Below are 16,897 nucleotides of genomic sequence, written 5' to 3' on the forward strand. Positions count from 1 at the left end.
GCTCCAGATAAGATGTGCCATTATTTCACATAATAAAATATCCCTATTATTCCTTAATAAATATAACTGGCTATACAAATTTTGTTTCTTTTAATTCCCAAGTCACAGTTCCCTCCAGAGAGTTTGGTGCCACTCAAAGGTGCCTGATGTAGAATAACCAAAAACAGGTCAACTCTTAAAAAAAAAAAGGTAAAGAAAAGTTTAAAATCTTCATTAGTGATAAGCAGTGTGTTGGATATTCCAAATGACCACTTTAAAAACTGCCAGATACAAAACATTCTATCATAAAATTTCTCACTGAACTACAGTGGCAAGAGTGCTTCTAACATTTCCCTTTTAACACAACGAAGACCTACATTTCTATGCTCGGCTTTCTAAAGCTAACTTCATTCTGTTATGACATAAGACTTTCCCAATTATACACAGACACTGTCACGTACACTTTGATATTTATTAACAAAAATGGTACAGAAAAGGATTGAGTCAAAATTAGAAGGTGATAAGAGTTAAAACAAAAGTTGTTCTTAACTGTATTATAGTTTCTGGGGGACTTTAACCAGTCCCAAAAGTTATTTTTATCTCCTAAAACAGGACTTAAATGACATCACTCAAGTGATAGATTTTAACAGAAACTCTTCCTCTTTCCTTTTGTCAAAGCAAAATATAGTGAAGGTCTTTGTTTTTACCTCAAACCTGCTTTCCTGTAGATGGACTGGGATGCAGTGAAGAGAGAAGTTAAACAAAAAGGTTAAAAAAAGAAAGGCCAGGCACAGTGGCTCACACTTGTAATCCCAGCACTTTGGGAGGTTGAGGTGTGAGGATCACTTGAGCCCAGGAGTTTGAGATCTGCCTGGGCAACATAGGGAGACCCCCACCTCCACAAAAATTTTTTTAAAAAATTATCTGGGTATGGTGTGCACACCTGTGGTCCCAACTACTTGGGAGGCTGAGGCAGGAGGATCACTTGAGCTGGGAAGGTCGAGGCTACCATCAGCTGTAATTGTGTCACTGCACTACAGCCTGGGTGACAGAGTGAAACCCCTTTTCAACAACAACAAAAGCAAAATCTTAAAAACAGGAAATGAAGGCTATTGAGGAAAAAGGGTTACAAAACTGCCTAAGAATCTTCACTAAAGTAATCTTCTAGTCCTTCCATATCCATTTCCAGAGAGGAATTTAAAGAGGCCAGAGCAGATGATGCATCCTTGGTTTTCTGGATACTTGGTTTGGGTTGAGGAGTTTCTGGTTGGATAGGCTCCTTCTTTATGTCTTTACCACCATTTAGAATACGTTGGCTCTCACAAAAGAACTGATTAGGATGATTCAAAGAAAAGCCACAATCATCCACCTGTAAAGGAAGGAAATTTATATTGCATTAATACATGGCAAAGCTATAAATATATGAGTTTCAAAAACTGTTCTAGTCCTTGTTTAAAACTTAATAACTGAAACACGGATTCTAGCTGTACACATTCTAACACTTTATCAACTACTTACACCATTTCATTCAAGGAGAGCTTCAACCACTACCCAAACTTTAATGGCTCCCACATTTATATTTCTAGTCTGAGCCTCTGTGTTTGGCTCCAGTTCCCTATCTAGTTTCAGTCCCTTATCCAACACCTACTCAACATCTAAGATTGCTCAAAGGCAGCTCACACCCAGTAGGAAACGTATCCTTTCCCCTCTCCCCATCCTTTGCTCTCAGTGACTGGTATCACCATTCATCCTTGGGGCATACTAGACACCTTTCTCTCACCTCCCCAGTCCCCAACTCCCACCTGCCACCTCCCATCTACACCATGCCTTCAATTCTGGCAATACCCAAAACATTACCAAGTCTGATTAACAATTACATTGAAATAAAAACTTAGAAAACTATAAAACTGTGTTTGGAATAAAAACGTGTGTGTGTGTGTGTGTGTGTGTGTGTATGTGTGTGACACTGTGTGTTAGTGAGGCACAGGTTAGGGACCTGTGTGATCCATTATTGCATCCCCAGTTCCAAGTAAAAGGCCTGCCACATTGTAGGCCAATAAATATTTGTGTTTTTTTTGTTTTTTAAGTGATCATAAAATCACTTTTGATCATTTTGATACTGGTCCCTGATACCACTTGTGTTTTAGAGCTTACTTGTAAGTCTGGCATATGCAATCTCATTTAGTATGATATAAACCGAAAAAGCAACCTAAGTCAATGTAATTCTTCATTCTAATCTTGGCTTTTCCTTGGTCTTCTTACAGAAAATCTCTTCTTGTAAATTTCACTGTGCCTGAATACAAACATGCCTACTTCATAACTTACGTTACTTTTTCTCAAATACTATCATTAAACTTTAATTTTGAGTATAATTTCAAATTATGCACTAATCTCTCCTTACATGCAGTTAGCTTTCCACAGTCTCAAATCCCTGCCTTCTCGCCTTCTGCAGTTGGAATTGACAACAAAAATATCATTTTGCTTGAGTGAGTGACTGTTGGTTTCTTTGGTGGTATTTTCATTTATCAAGTTTTTGGAAACTGAGAAGTCATTCCATTTCTTTTGTTCATCTGTCTTCTATTAACTAATCCTTTTATGTCTCACCCTTCATACTGAAGTGACTTGCACACTGTAGGTATCTAATATTTGGTGAGGTGGACCCAGAAATAGTGTATACCAGTGATAATTTTGCATATTTAATTAAAGCCTTACTATATAAAAGACTGTGTTATAAACTATTCGCTATTCAGCATACAGGGATACATTTGACTAACTCGAATTTCCAGTCCAGGAAGTCATATACTTAAAAACCTCTACCAAGAATGGAGAAGTGATGAAGGTCACAGATAAAGACCTATTACACTCCACAGTAGAGAGAAATTTCGGCTGAGATCAAGGAAGGCTTTGAAAGAGAAGTGCTATTTGAGTTGGGTCTGGAAAGATGCAGAGAGTGAAAAGCTGGGATGATGAGGGGAAAGGCAATATTTGCAGCAGGACCACGTGAGCGAAGTAAAAAGACAATGTCCTGGGAAAGCAAATATGAAATAGTTCACATAGCCTAGTATGAAAGGCACATGCAAGGAAACAATAAGGAATGAGTTTGGAAAGACAGGCTGGGGCCAGCCTGAGAGAGCCTTGAAAATCAGGGTAAGTGGTCAAGACTTAATTCTCTAGGCAACAGAGAGTGACCAAAAACCCTTAAAAAGAGACGTGGTGCGACTGAAGTTGTGTATAATCTTATAGCAGATTAAAATGAATTGGCCAGGAAAAAAGGGGTTGCAGCTATGGTCTAGAATGAACCCTAATGGTGGACGGACCAACAGACAGAGACATAAGTCTTTTCTGGTAATACTTATTTAAGTACCCTAAGAATCTCTGATTCTCTTTTGCCAGTTGTTAATACATGTTAGGCTAATTTTACAGTAATTCCACTGTGTAACAGATGGAGAGTATACAGACTGATTTTAAAAGTTATAGATCATTAAGAACAAATTTTTATCTTTGCCTTATTTTTTTAACTTAACTGCTTGATTTCAAAATGTTTCCAAAATCTTTTATATCTATAATTTTTATTAACAATGGGATCATTTATGAACTTCTTTATTATATTCAATTTTCACCCAATTCATGAAAAATCCAATATAAATTTTGCATTTTGCAATGTGTTTCAGAAAAAGTAAGTTTATTGTCCAATACATTTTAATCAGAAGGCTTTCTAGTTTGTAAACAGAAAACCAGAGATTAGAAGGACCTTGGGGAATCCATTAAATTGAATCTCCTCCATGTACAGAGGCCTAAGGAGAATAGATCGTTTATTCAAAGTCATAGAATTAGTAACTGGTTTTATCTGAATTAAAATTCAGGCCTTCTGACTAGATCATTAGTTGCTCTGAAATCTGTTTCAAGAGATTGTGTGCAAAATCAAACTGATAATGATATCTCCATTAAAAATTTTATTTCTAGAGAGAAACTTGGCTATAAAGATTATAAAAACATAGTTGTATTTTATGCAAAAATAATTTAATATCTTATGCTATAAAAATATATTAGGATTTTCTATACCTCGCTTCAAGTTGTCAGTTAGCAATACGTTTATTAGACTTCAATGTGCACAAAATGAAATAGGGTAATCTTTTTAAAGACTGAGTTTCTTCATCTATGAAATGGAGATAACAGCGTTAAGTCATAGGGTTGCTATGGGAAAAGCAAATAAAAATGAATGTGAAGGAAAGAGTTGTTAGTTCTATGAAATCTACATTAAATGTTTTTAAAGACACAAGAAAGGCAAGTCACTTTAAAAAAAAGGTTGAAGTCACAAAAGGAGAGTAAGAAAGATTCTATTGCTTTGCATATCAAGTTCCTTTTCTACTTTAAGGAATCCAAGTTGGAAATTGCTGATGCCGTACTATGGGTATAGTTCATAAAAGAAAGATAAAATCAAATTCCAAACACTAAACAATACTCAAAAGACCTTGCCCTAACAAATAAATGGCATTCAAATGTCTTAAGTTTAAGATATAATATTTAAGGTATGTGCATATCTTTAGTGAATCCCCATTTAAAATTTTTTTTTTAAATTATACTTTAAATACTGGAGTACATGTGCAGAACGTGCAGGTTTGTTACATAGGTATACACGTGCCACGGTGGTTTGCTGCACCCATCAATCCGTCATCTACGTTAGGTAATTCTCCTAATGCTATCCTTCCCCTAGCACCCCCACCCAAACAGGCCCCGGTGTGTGATATTCCCCTCCCTGTGTCCATGTGCTCTCATTGTTCAACTCCCACTTATGAGAGACAACATGCAGTGTTTGGTTTCTGATCTTGTGTTAGTTTGCGGAGAGTGATGGTTTCCAGCTTCATTCATGTCCCTGCAAAGGACATGAACTCATCCCTTTTTATGGCTGTATAGTATTCCATGGTGTATATGTGCCACATTTTCTTTACCCAGTCTATCATTGATGGGCATTTGGGTTGGTTCCAAGTCTTTGCTGTTGTGAACAGTGCCATAATAAACATACGTGTGCATGTGTCTTTATAGTAGCATGATTTATAATCCTTTGGGTATACGCCCAGTAATGGGATTGCTGGGTCAAATGGTATTTGTGGTTCTAGATCCTTGCGGAATTGCCACACTGTCTTCCACAATGGTTGAACTAATTTACGCTCCCACCAACAGTGTAAAAGCATTCCTATTTCTCCACATCCTCTCCAGCATCTGTTGTTTCCTGATGTTTTAATGACCATGATTCTAACTGGCATGAGATGATATGTCATTGTAGTTTTGATTTGCATTTACCCAATGACCAGTGATGATGAGCATTTTTTCATGTTTGTTGGCCGCATAAATGTCTTCTTTTTAAAAGTGTCTGTTCATATCCTTCACCCACTTTTTGACAGGGTTATTTTTTTCTTGTAAATTTGTTTAAGTTCTTTGTAGATTCTTGTTATTAGCCTTTTGTCAGATGGATAGATTGCAAAAATTTTCTCCCATTCTGTAGGTTGCCTGTTCACTCTGATGATTGTTTCTTTTGCTGTACAGAAGCTCTTTAGTTTAATCAGATCTCATTTATCAATTTTGGCTTCTGTTGCCATTGCTTTTGGTGTTTTAGTCATGAAGTCTTTGCCATGCCTATGTCCTGACTGGTATTGCCTGGGTTTTCTTCTAGGGTTTTTATGGTTTTAGGTCTTATGTTTAAATCTTTAATCCATCTGAGTTAATTTTTGTGTAAGGTGTAAGGAAGGGGTCCACTTTCAGTTTTCCGCGTATGGCTAGCCAGTTTTTTCAAAACTATTTATTAAATAGGGAATCTTTTCCCCATTGCTTGTTTGTCAGGTTTGTCAACGTTCAGATGGTTGTGGATGTGTGGTGTTATTTCTGAGGCCTCTGTTCTGTTCCATTGGTCTATATATCTGTTTTGGTAACAGTAGCATGCTGTTTTGGTTACTGTAGCATTGTAGCATAGTGTGAAGTCAGGTAGCATTATGCCTCCAGCTATTTTCTTTTTTTTGGCTTAGGATTGCCTTGGCTATGTGGGCTCTTTTTTGGTTCCATATGAAATTTAGAGTAGTTTTTTTCTAATTCTGTGTAGAAAGTCAATGGTAGCGGCCGAGGCACGGTGGCTCACGCCTGTAATCCCAGCACTTTGGGAGGCCAAGGCAGGTGGATCACGAGGTCAGGAGATCGAGACCATCCTGGCTAACACAGTGAAACCCTATCTCCACTAAAAATACAAAAAAATAGCTGGGCGTCTATAGTCCCAGCTACTCGGGAGGCTGAGGCAGGAGAATGGCGTGAACCCGGGAGGTGGAGCTTGCAGTGAGCCGACATTGCACCACTGCACTCAAGCCTGGGTGACAGAATGAGACTCCACCTCAAAAAAAAAAAAAAAAAAAGTCAATGGTAGCTTGATGGTGATAGCATTGAATGTTTAAATTACTATTGGCATTGCAGCCATTTTCATGATACTGATTCTTCCTATCTATGAGCATGGAATGTTTTTCCATTTGTTTGTGTCCTCTCTTATTTCCTTGAGCAATGGTTTGTAGTTCTCTTTGAAGAGGTCCTTCACATCTCTTGGAAGTTGTATTGCTAGGTATTTTACTCTCTTTGTAGCAATTGTGAGTGGAAGTTCACTAATGATTTGGGTCTCTGTCTATTAGTGGTGTATAGGAATGCTTGTGATTTTTGCACATTGGTTTTGTATCCTGAGAGTTTGCTGAAGTTGCTTATCAGCTCATGAAGTTTTTGGGCTGCGACAATGTGGTTTTCTAAATATACAATCATGTCATCTGCAAACAGAGACAATCTGACTTCCTCTCTCCCTATTTGAATATCCTTCATTTCTTTCTCTTGCCTGATTGCCCTGGCTAGAACTTCCAATGCTATGTTGAATAGGAGTGGTGAGAGAGGCCATCCTTGTCTCTTGCCAGTTTTCAAATGGAGCGCTTCTAGTTTTTGCCCATTCAGTATGATATTAGCTGTGGGTTTGTCAAAAAATAGCTCTATTTTGTGATAGGTTCCATCAATGCCTAGTTTATTGACAGTTTTTAGCATGAAGTGGTGTTGAATTTTATCGAAGGCCTTTTCTGCATCTATTGAGATAATCATATGGGCTTTGTCATTCGTTCTGTTTATGTGGTGAATTACGTTTATTGATTTGTGTATGTTGAACCAGCCTTCCATCTCACAGATGAAGCTGACTTGATCATGGTAGGTAAGATTTTTGATGTGCTGCTGGATTTGGTTTGACAGTATTTTATTGAGGATTTTCACATCGATGCTCAGCAGGGATAGTGGCCTGAAATTTTCTTTTTTGTTGTATTTCTGCTAGGTTTTGGAATCAGGATGATGCTGGCCTCATAAAATGAGTTAGGGAGGATTCCCTTTTTCTATTGTTTGGAATAGTCTCAGAAGGAATGGTACCAGCTCCTCTTTGTACCTCTGGTAGAATTTGTCTGTTAATCTGTCTGGTCCTGGGCTTTTTTTTTGGTTGATAGGCTATTACTGCCTCAATTTCAGAAATTGTTATTGGTTTATTAGGGGTTTGACTTCTTCCTGGTTTAGTCTTGGGAGGGTGTATGTGTCCAGGAATTTATCCATTTCTTCTAGGTTTTCTAGTTTATTTGCATTGAGGTGTTTATAGTATTCTCTGATGGTAATTTGTATTTCTGTAGGATTGGTGGTGATATCCCCTTTATCATTTTTTATTGCATCTATTTGATTCTTCTCTCTTTCCTTCTTTGTTAGTCTGGCTAGCAGTCTATTGATTTTTTTTTTTTTTATCTTTTCTAAAAACCAGCTCCAGGATTCATTGATTTTTTGAAGGATTTTTTGTGTCTCTACCTCCTTCAGTTCTGCTCTGATCTTAGTTATATCTTTTCTTCTGCTAGCTTTTGAATTTGTTTGCTCTTGCTTCTCTAGTTCTTTTAATTGTTATGTTAGGGTGTCAATTTTAGATCTTTCCTGCTTTCTCTTGTGGGCATTTAGGGCTATAAATTTCTCTCTAAACACTGCTTTAGCTGTGTCCCACAGATTCTGGTACATTGTGTCTTTGTTCTCATTGGTTTCAAAGAACATCTTTATTTGTGCCTTAATTTTGTTTATTTACCCAGTAGTCATTCAGGAGTAGATTGTTCAGTTTCCATATAGTTGTGTGGTTTTGAGTGAGTTTCTTAATCCTGAGTTCTAATTTGATTGCACTGTGGTCTGAGACACTGTTTGTTATGATTTCCATTCTTTTGCATTTGCTGAGGAGTGTTTTACTTCTAACTATGTGGTCAATTTTAGAATAAGTACAATGTGGTGCTGAGAAGAATGTATATTCTGTTGTTTTAGGGTGGAGAGTTCTCTAGATGTCTATTAGGTCTGCTTGGTACAGAGCTGAGTTCAAGTCTGGAATATCCTTGTTAATTTTCTGTCTCATTGATCTAATATTGACAATGGGGGTGTTAAAGTCTCCCACTGCTATTGTGTGTGAGTCTAAGTCTGTCTGTTTGTAAGTCTCTAAGAACTCGCTTTATGAATCTGGGTGCTCCTGTATTGGATGTATATATATTTTGGATAGTTCTTCTTGTTGCATTGATACCTTTACCATAATGCAATGCACTTGTCTCTTTTGATCTTTGTTGGTTTAAAAGTCTGTTTTATCAGAGACTAGGATTGCAAATCCTGCTTTTTTTTTTCGTTTCCATTTGCTTGGTAAATATTCCTCCATCCCTTTATTTTGAGCCTATGTGTGTCTTTGCACGTGAGATGGGTCTTGACTCTTCATCCAATTTGCCAGTCTGTGTCTTTTAATTGGGGCATTTAGTCCCTTTACATTTAAGGTTAATATTATTATGTGTGAATCTGGTCCTGTCCTTATGATCCTAGCTGGTTGTTTTGCCCATTAGTTGATGCAGTTTCTTCATAGCATCGATAGTCTTTTAGAATTTGATATGTTTTTGCAGTGGCTGATACCAGTTGTTCCTTTCCATGTTTAGTACTTCCTTCAGGGGCTCTTGTAAGGAAGGACTGGTGGTGACAAAATCTGTCAGCATTTGCTTGTCTGTAAAGGACTTTATTTCTCCTTTGCTTATGAAGGTTAGTTTGGCTGGATATGAAATTCTGGGTTGAAAATTCTTTTAAGAATGTTGAATATTGGCTCCCACTCTATTCTGGCTTGTAGAGTTTCTGCAGAGAGATCCACCATTAGTCTGATGGGTTTCCCTTTGTGGGTAACCTGACCTTTCTCTCTGGCTGCCCTTAATATTTTTTCCTTCATTTCAACCTTCGTGAATCTGACAATTATGTGTCTTCAGGTTGCTCTTCTCAAGGAGTATCTTTGTGGTGTTCTCTTATTTCCTGAATTTGAATGTTGGCCTGTCTTGCTAAGTTGGAGAAGTTCTCCTGGATAATATCCTGAAGTGTGTTTTCCAATTTCGTTCCATTCTCCCCATCACTTTCAGGTACACCAATCAAACATAGTCCCATATTTCTTGGAGGCTTTGTTCGTTCCTTTTCATTCTTTTTTTCTCTATTTTTGTCTTCACGCTTTATTTCATTACGTTGATCTTCAATTTCTGATATCCTTTCTGCTTGATCGATTTGGCTATTGATACTTTTTTATGCTTCATGAAGTTCTCGTGCTGTGTTTTTCAGTTCCATCTGGTCATTTATATTCTTCTCTAAACTGGCTACTCTAGTTAGCAGTTCCTCTAACTTTTTTCAAGCTTCTTAGCTTCCTTGTATTTGGTTAGAACATGCTCCTTTAGCTCGGAGGAGGTTGTTATTATCCACCTTCTGAAGCCTACTCTGGCATTTCTCAAACTATTTCCCCATCCAGTTTTTGTTCCCTTGCTGGCAAGGAGTTGTGATTCTTTGGAGGAGAAGAGGCATTCTGGTTTTTGGAATTTTCAGCCTTTTTGAGCTGGTTTCTCTCCATCTTTATGGATTTATCTACCTTTGGTCTTTGATGCTGGTGACCTTTGCATGGGATTTCTGAGTGGACGTCCTTTTTGTTGATGTTGATGCTATTCCTTTCTGTTTAATTTTCCTTCTAACAGTCAGACCCCTCTGCCGCAGGTCTGCTGGAGTTTGCTAGAGGTCCACTCTAGACTCTGTTTGCCTGGGTATCACCAGCAGAGGCTGCATAACAGCAAAGATTGCTGCCTGTTCCTTCCTCTGGAAGCTTCGTCCCAGAGGGGCACCCGCCAGATGCCAGCTGGATCTCTCCTGTATGAGGTGTCTGTTGGCCCCTGCTGGGAGGTGTCTCCCAGTCAGGAGACATGGGGGTCAGGGACCCACTTGAGGAGGCAGTCCCTTAGCAGGGCTCAAACACTAAGCTGGGTGATCCGCTGGCTCTCTTTAGAGCCAGCAGGCAAGAACGTTTAAGTCTGCTGAAGCTGCACCCATAGCCGCCCCTTCCCCCATGTGCTCCATCCCAGGGAGATGGGGATTTTATCTATAAGCCCTTCACTGGGGCTGCTGCCTTTTCTTCAAAGGTAATTAATATTTTTTATTAATCACTAAAAACAGTGGTTAAAACAGTGCCAAGGGCCTTGAAGTGAGGGTTTGTGCCAAGGCTCTGTGATGCTGTTTCTCCTTTTTCTTGATCTGCAATTGTCCTTAATTCATTTTGTGATGCTCATTGTGATCTACTAAGTTGCTTGATAGTAAAATGAAATTATGAAGTTTCCTTTATATAGAATTCTATATTTTCTTCTAGGATGGGTTCTTTGTGTTCTGAGTGTTTCTTTCATTTTCATTTTTAAAGGAAGTGTATATGGCTGTCATTCAGTTTCCTTTTGTCTTGTTTAGGAAAATAGGGTTTTTTTTTTTTTTTTTTGTATGTGGGGGGAAGGGGAAGAGCATAAAGTAAACAAAATGGAAATCTTACTTTAAAATTAAATTAGGAAAAAGAATAGAGAAATAGAGGTATCCACATCTAAATCCTCCATTTCACTTATTTCTTCTCAAGTTAGCAGCTATTTCCTTTACTCAGTTTGGAAATATTAAGTGAGCATTTTCACGACTTTGTCTGCGAGTCTTTTGTTTCTTTCCTTGCCCGTTTTCTTTTTTGGTTACTGTTGGTGACGTTTTTCTTTTCTTTTTCTTTCTTTGAGACGGAGTCTCACTCTGTCGCGCAGGCTGGAGTGCAGTGGCCGGATCTCAGCTCACTGCAAGCTCCGCCTCCCGGGTTCACGACATTCTCCCGCCTCAGCCTCCCGAGTAGCTGGGACTACAGGCGCCCGCCACTTCACCCGGCTAGTTTTTGTATTTTTTAGTAGAGACGGGGTATCACCGTGTTAGCCAGGATGGTCTCGATCTCCTGACCTCGTGATCCGCCCGTCTCAGCCTCCCAAACTGCTGGGATTACAGGCTTGAGCCACCGCGCCCGGCCATTGGTGATGTTTTTCTTTGTGGTTGATGATTTTTAAAATTATGTTTTGTGCATTATTTTATGTATTGAGACAGGAACATTCTCTGAAGCATTTGCATTCTACCACACTAGCTTGATCCTAGTGTTTCAGATCCAATGTCCTGTGAAGGATCTGAAACAAGTTCAGGAGTCTAGAGGAAGGTAGGTGGAGTGGAGGCCTTTAGAGGATACATTATAAATTTTAGATTTCATCTGAAGAGAAATAGGAAGCCATTGAAGGTTTTAAAAAGCAGGTTCCTGAAATGATCAGATTCCTCTATTTTAAAGGTCCCTCCAGCAGCTGTGTGGAGGAGAAAGAATTGGAATGGGGCATGTGTAGATGCTGGGAAATGAGTTAGGAAGCTATTGCAGTGATCCAAGTGAGATGATGGTGGCTTCCAGCCCAGCATTCTAACTGATATCCATAATGATGATCCTGAGTGATTATAAAAGGGCTTAATTGTATCACATATATCCTGTTTAAGATTGCAGGAAAATGGGTGATAGGTTTTAATAAGATTTCTCTAGAGATTTATATGGTGGGGAAAAATTATCCTTAGCCACTTGGAAAATAAGTACCCACAGTTACTCAGTGTCCAAAGAGGTCTACTTCTGAAAACATTATTTTCTATTAAAATTCTGTGGTTAATCTACACATGATCTAGTGTTTTCATTTATACATGGAACATGCAGAAAGTAAAGAATATACTATTAGTATAAAATTATTTTAAACATTGACTCTAAAAATACAGAGGAAAACAGGTTTCAAGCAGGCCAGCTTTTAACATCTACTAAATGAATCTCTCTCAAACATTTGCTTGGCGTCAGCACATTCTGCACACAATGACCTTCACACAAACATGGGTCTCATATTTCTGCCGCTGCAAATGCAGATTTTGAAGGAATGAAAGCAATATTGTTTTACCTATGGGATATTTGGGTTTTAATCAAGAGGTTTTGCAATGACAGCTTAAAATGAGGCAGTTGGTATTACCAAAAAAAGCCATATGGAACTATCATAATGCTGCTGCAAATGGTATCAATTAACTGGTTCATTTTCAAAACTTCCATTTAAGTGAGTTTGATCACAGAGGCCTCGGGAAAATAAACATAGGATTTTATTTGGGGGAGGGGTAGGATGGCAGAAACCTGACAATAAAAATAGATTCTGTTTTTAAATTAAATTAGAAAAAATAATAAATGAAGGAGGATATTCACATCTAAAAGTCCACAGTGAGAGATCTAGCGAATATAAACAGCCTTTTTATTTTGTTGATTTATATGTGGTTTAAGTTAGACTATTTCTATATGTGAGGGAATTTAGATATATATCTTTCCAAAATCTTCATTAATCTAAAGCAAGTTTTAAAAATTGGCAATAGCAGCAATGCTCGAGGGAATAATCAATAGGAGAGAGAATACAGAGCAGATTTTGAGAACTAAAAAACCACTCCTTACTTTTTGGTGATTATGCCACAAACTCAATGTTTATATCTAATTTTTGTATCTTATTTTTATAAAAAGTAAAGAGGTTGGATAATAGACCTCATTTGTGAAAGTTCTGAGGCCTCTTAATTAAAAGGGTCCATAAATGATTAAAGAACAATATGAAATTAAAACTCAAGTGGAGCAAGCAAATTAAGGAATGCAGTCTTCGAGAGAGTGAGTCATATAAACCTGGTGTTGCCAAACATGGCTTATCTGGCGAGATTCCTATGGTGATAAAACAAATGAGATTTTGTTGTTGCTTACTATTTTCTTGATGTTTACTCCTTGAAGTTTTGTTTTAAAAAAAGTTCTTAAATAAGAATAATACTTTCAAAAGTTAGGTATAGAAGAATGAGGACAGGACCCACAACAGACAGGGGCTCTAGCTCCAGATCTTCCATTAACCAATTACAGCATATAAGGCAGGTTAGAGTCCCCTACATGTTTACCATGCTATGAAGATAAACAGGAAGATGCCAATTACCTCTGCTGTCATTATTACAAATTTAGTACCAAATACCATAGAACAGCACAGTCATGGTTAGGCTCACAAGCTTCAGATGAGTTAGACAGCTTGAATTTAAATCTAAGTTCCATCCCCTATAAGTAGTATGATCCGACACAGGTTTTTTTTTTTTTTTTTTTTTTTTTTATAATTTAAGTTCTAGGGTACATGTGCATAACGTGCAGGTTTGTTACACATGTATACATGTGCCATGTTGGTGTGCTGCACCCATCAACTCGTCAGCACCCATCAATTCATCATTAATATCAGGTATAACTCCCCAATGCAATCCCTCCCCCCTCCCCCCTCCCCATGATAGGCATGCAGCCATAAAAAAGGATGAGTTTGCGTCCTTTGTAGGGACATGGATGCAGCTGGAAACCATCATTCTTAGCAAACTATCACAAGAAGAGAAAACCAAACACCGCATGTTCTCACTCATAGGTGGGAACAGAACAATGAGCTCACTTGGACTCGGGAAGGGGAACATGACACAGGTTGTTTAACTTCTCTAAAGAGGTTTTATTCATAGACAGGGATATATACATACAGTATCTTGCTGTAATGTCAATCAAAAAAGCTAATGTGTTAAAAAATTTTAGTGCTGTGCTTGGTATACATTAAGGCAGGGGTCCCCAACCCAGTCCGTGGTCTGCAGGAGGAGAGTGGTGGGTGAGCAAGTGGAGCTTCATCTGTATTTACAGCCACTCTCGATCACTTGAATCACGGCCTGAGCTTCACCTCCTGTCAGATCAGCAGTGGCCTTAGATTCTCATGGGGGTGCAAACCCTACTGTGAACCCCGCAGGCAAGGGATCTAGGTTGTGTGCTTCTTGTGATTATCTAATGCACCCTCCCACCAGCCCCTGTTTAACCATGGAAAAATTGTCTTCCATGAAACTGGTCCCTGGTGCCAAAAAGGTTGGGGACCACTGCATTAAGGGTTCCATAGATATTGGCTGGTATTACTATTATTAATTATTATTGGCAATATTACAAAATATCTTTTTCCTATGAGATACTTTATCAAGTAAGAAATTCTGCAATTATATAACCATAATAGAAAAACTACTTTGTAACAACCAAATAGAAAGCATAAAAATAATTATAAAACTTTAGCATAGTAGCTGATGATGATCTCAATAAATGCAACTTCTTTTATGGGAGGGTCATGGATCTTTAATAAATACCATGGACTCCAGAAAAATACACATATGTTCTTAAGAGACAAAATGTTTTAAGAAGGACAAGGATCTCCAAAGTCCATTCTTGGATGTCTTTCCCAGGATCAGTGGATGCAAACTAGGGGCCAGAGGGCTGAATTGGACTTGGAGATGTGTTTTGTTGGCCTGCAGAGAGCCTCACAATTTGTCAATGTGAATGCCTCTAACAGGGCAAACATCTTCAGTGCACCATAATTCTACCATACTCTGTGGTACTAATCTCAGGCAGCTTCATTTTTGGGGGCTATTTGCTCAATCTCTGTAGGCCTCTGAGTTCGTGACATTGGTTTTACACACTTCAAAATCTATTCTGTGCCAGACTGGGTCATTCCACTCTTACTCTAATAATCAAGCAGGCTTTTTTGTACTAAGGAAGCTGGCAAGATAAAAACCAAACACATTTCCCTGACTCGTTTATAGTTAGGGGTCCACATGCAATCTAGATTTTGCCATGCAGATAAATATGAGATGAGGGAAGAGGATAAGATAACATCAGGTGGCAGCCACAAGTACAAGGATCAGATTTTCTGCATGGAAGATGGCAAAAGCCTTTGGTTCTTCTAGGCAGCTGTGGCACAGGTTCCAGATCTAGTCTAGAGGTTGGCAAATCAAGGCCCATGGGTCAAACTGGGTCTACTACCTAATTTTTTTTTTTTTTTTTTTTTTTTTGAGACGGAGTCTCGCTCTGTCGCCCAGGCTGGAGTGCAGTGGCCGGATCTCAGCTCACTGCAAGCTCCGCCTCCCGGGTTTACGCCACTCTCCTGCCTCAGCCTCCCGAGTAGCTGGGACTACATTAGCTGGGACTACAGGCGCCTGCCACCTCGCCCGGCTAGTTTTTTTTTTTTTGTATTTTTTAGTAGAGACGGGGTATCACCGTGTTAGCCAGGATGGTCTTGATCTCCTGACCTCGTGATCCACCCTTCTCGGCCTCCCAAAGTGCTGGGATTACAGGCTTGAGCCACCGCGCCCAGCCTACTATCTAATTTTATAAATAAAATTCTATTGGATCAATAGTCATGCCTGTTCATTTGCATACTCTCTACGGCTGCTTTTGCACTACAACAGTAGAGTTGAGTAGCTGTGACACAGACCATATGGACCATGACGCCTAAAATTTTTACACTCTGGCTCTTTACAGAAAAACTTATTGACCCTTGGTCTCATCCCTAGATATGGAGTGGTGGGTGACAGGTGCAGATATTCTCATGATGTAGCTTCTCCTAGTTAGAAAATATTCCTGGTTCTGCAGCATCCAAGCTTAGTTGTCTGGTCGTTCAATAAGTGCTGTAAGTCACCTAATACCATGCAATCCCCCTTTCTGCTGAAAATAGCTAGAGTGGTTTCCACTGATGCCACTAAAAACCCTGAATGTGACACAGTAACAGAAGACAAATAATTAGGATATGAAGTAAAAAAAAAAAAAAAAAAAAAATACTTACATTGTGTATCATCTCAAAGTATTTTTGACAGGCTACCTGGTAATGTGTCCCCTTTGCTAAATCCAAAATCTAAAACGAATGAGGAAAAAGAGAAATAAAAATTAGAAATTAAGTTTTCTTCTAAACCACTGTAGCTTGCAGACAGTTGTTGGCCTTTTCATAATCTTCATTCCAGGCAGGAAATGCAATAAATCATGAAGCATGTTGTACTTCTGCAGCCTGGACACTGTGATAATTCTGACATTATGCAGTAGTGGTTTAGGCCAGCATTAAACCACAGATGACAAGAGATAGTCAGTGATCTTTCTGACCTACCAACTGTGCATTTTAATAACTTTACCTCAACAAGATGAAAATGGATCCTGGTATGATGACTTAGTTATTGCCAGAACATCATACAGCATAGAGATCTAGTAATCTAATGGTTGGTGCATGAAGCAATCAAGTATACTATTTAGATATTTACTTTCCACATTAATGGTTTATAGAGATACAGCATGAAATACTGCTGTGTGCCCATCAGGAAAATTTAATGTAAACCCTTTTGGCAAAGTATCTGTGAAGAGGGAATGCTTTTCCCTTCAGTCAGATTTGTCCTTTTTGAAATGAAGTTATGTCTTGCAAAGCTCAGCAGAATATGAGAGTGAATAGTCTATTCTGAACACCTATTAGGAACATCATCCTATCTTTTGTAAATACAATTTGCTTTCCAATTCTACTTCATGTAATCTCTTCAGAGAGGTGCAAACTCCCATCCTTATCAGCAGACTGCAATGCCAGTTGAAATTTGTAAAGTTTCATTGCCTCCCCCAAGCCCTCAAATAAATAAAACACATATTTGGCCTATTTATCAAACGCAG

General features: G+C 38.5%; 1 protein-coding gene across 2 annotated transcripts in view; it reads right to left on the reverse strand.

The window, feature by feature from the left end:
- Positions 1-436: 436 nt before the first annotated feature.
- Positions 437-16,897, reverse strand: part of PRIM2 (DNA primase subunit 2) — a 316,165-nt gene continuing 299,704 nt past the window's right edge. For both annotated transcript variants that reach the window (XM_023222959.1, XM_023222958.1), the window contains exons 13-14: positions 16,038-16,106; positions 437-1,348 (exon numbers count right to left, since the gene is read on the reverse strand). In XM_023222959.1, the coding sequence (XP_023078727.1) occupies positions 1,118-1,348; positions 16,038-16,106 (300 nt within the window). In that variant the 3' untranslated portion in view covers positions 437-1,117. The remainder of the gene's footprint in view (positions 1,349-16,037; positions 16,107-16,897) is intronic.

Source organism: Piliocolobus tephrosceles, chromosome 5 (genome assembly GCF_002776525.5).
Source record: "Piliocolobus tephrosceles isolate RC106 chromosome 5, ASM277652v3, whole genome shotgun sequence".
NCBI classification, from domain to species: Eukaryota; Metazoa; Chordata; class Mammalia; order Primates; family Cercopithecidae; genus Piliocolobus; species Piliocolobus tephrosceles.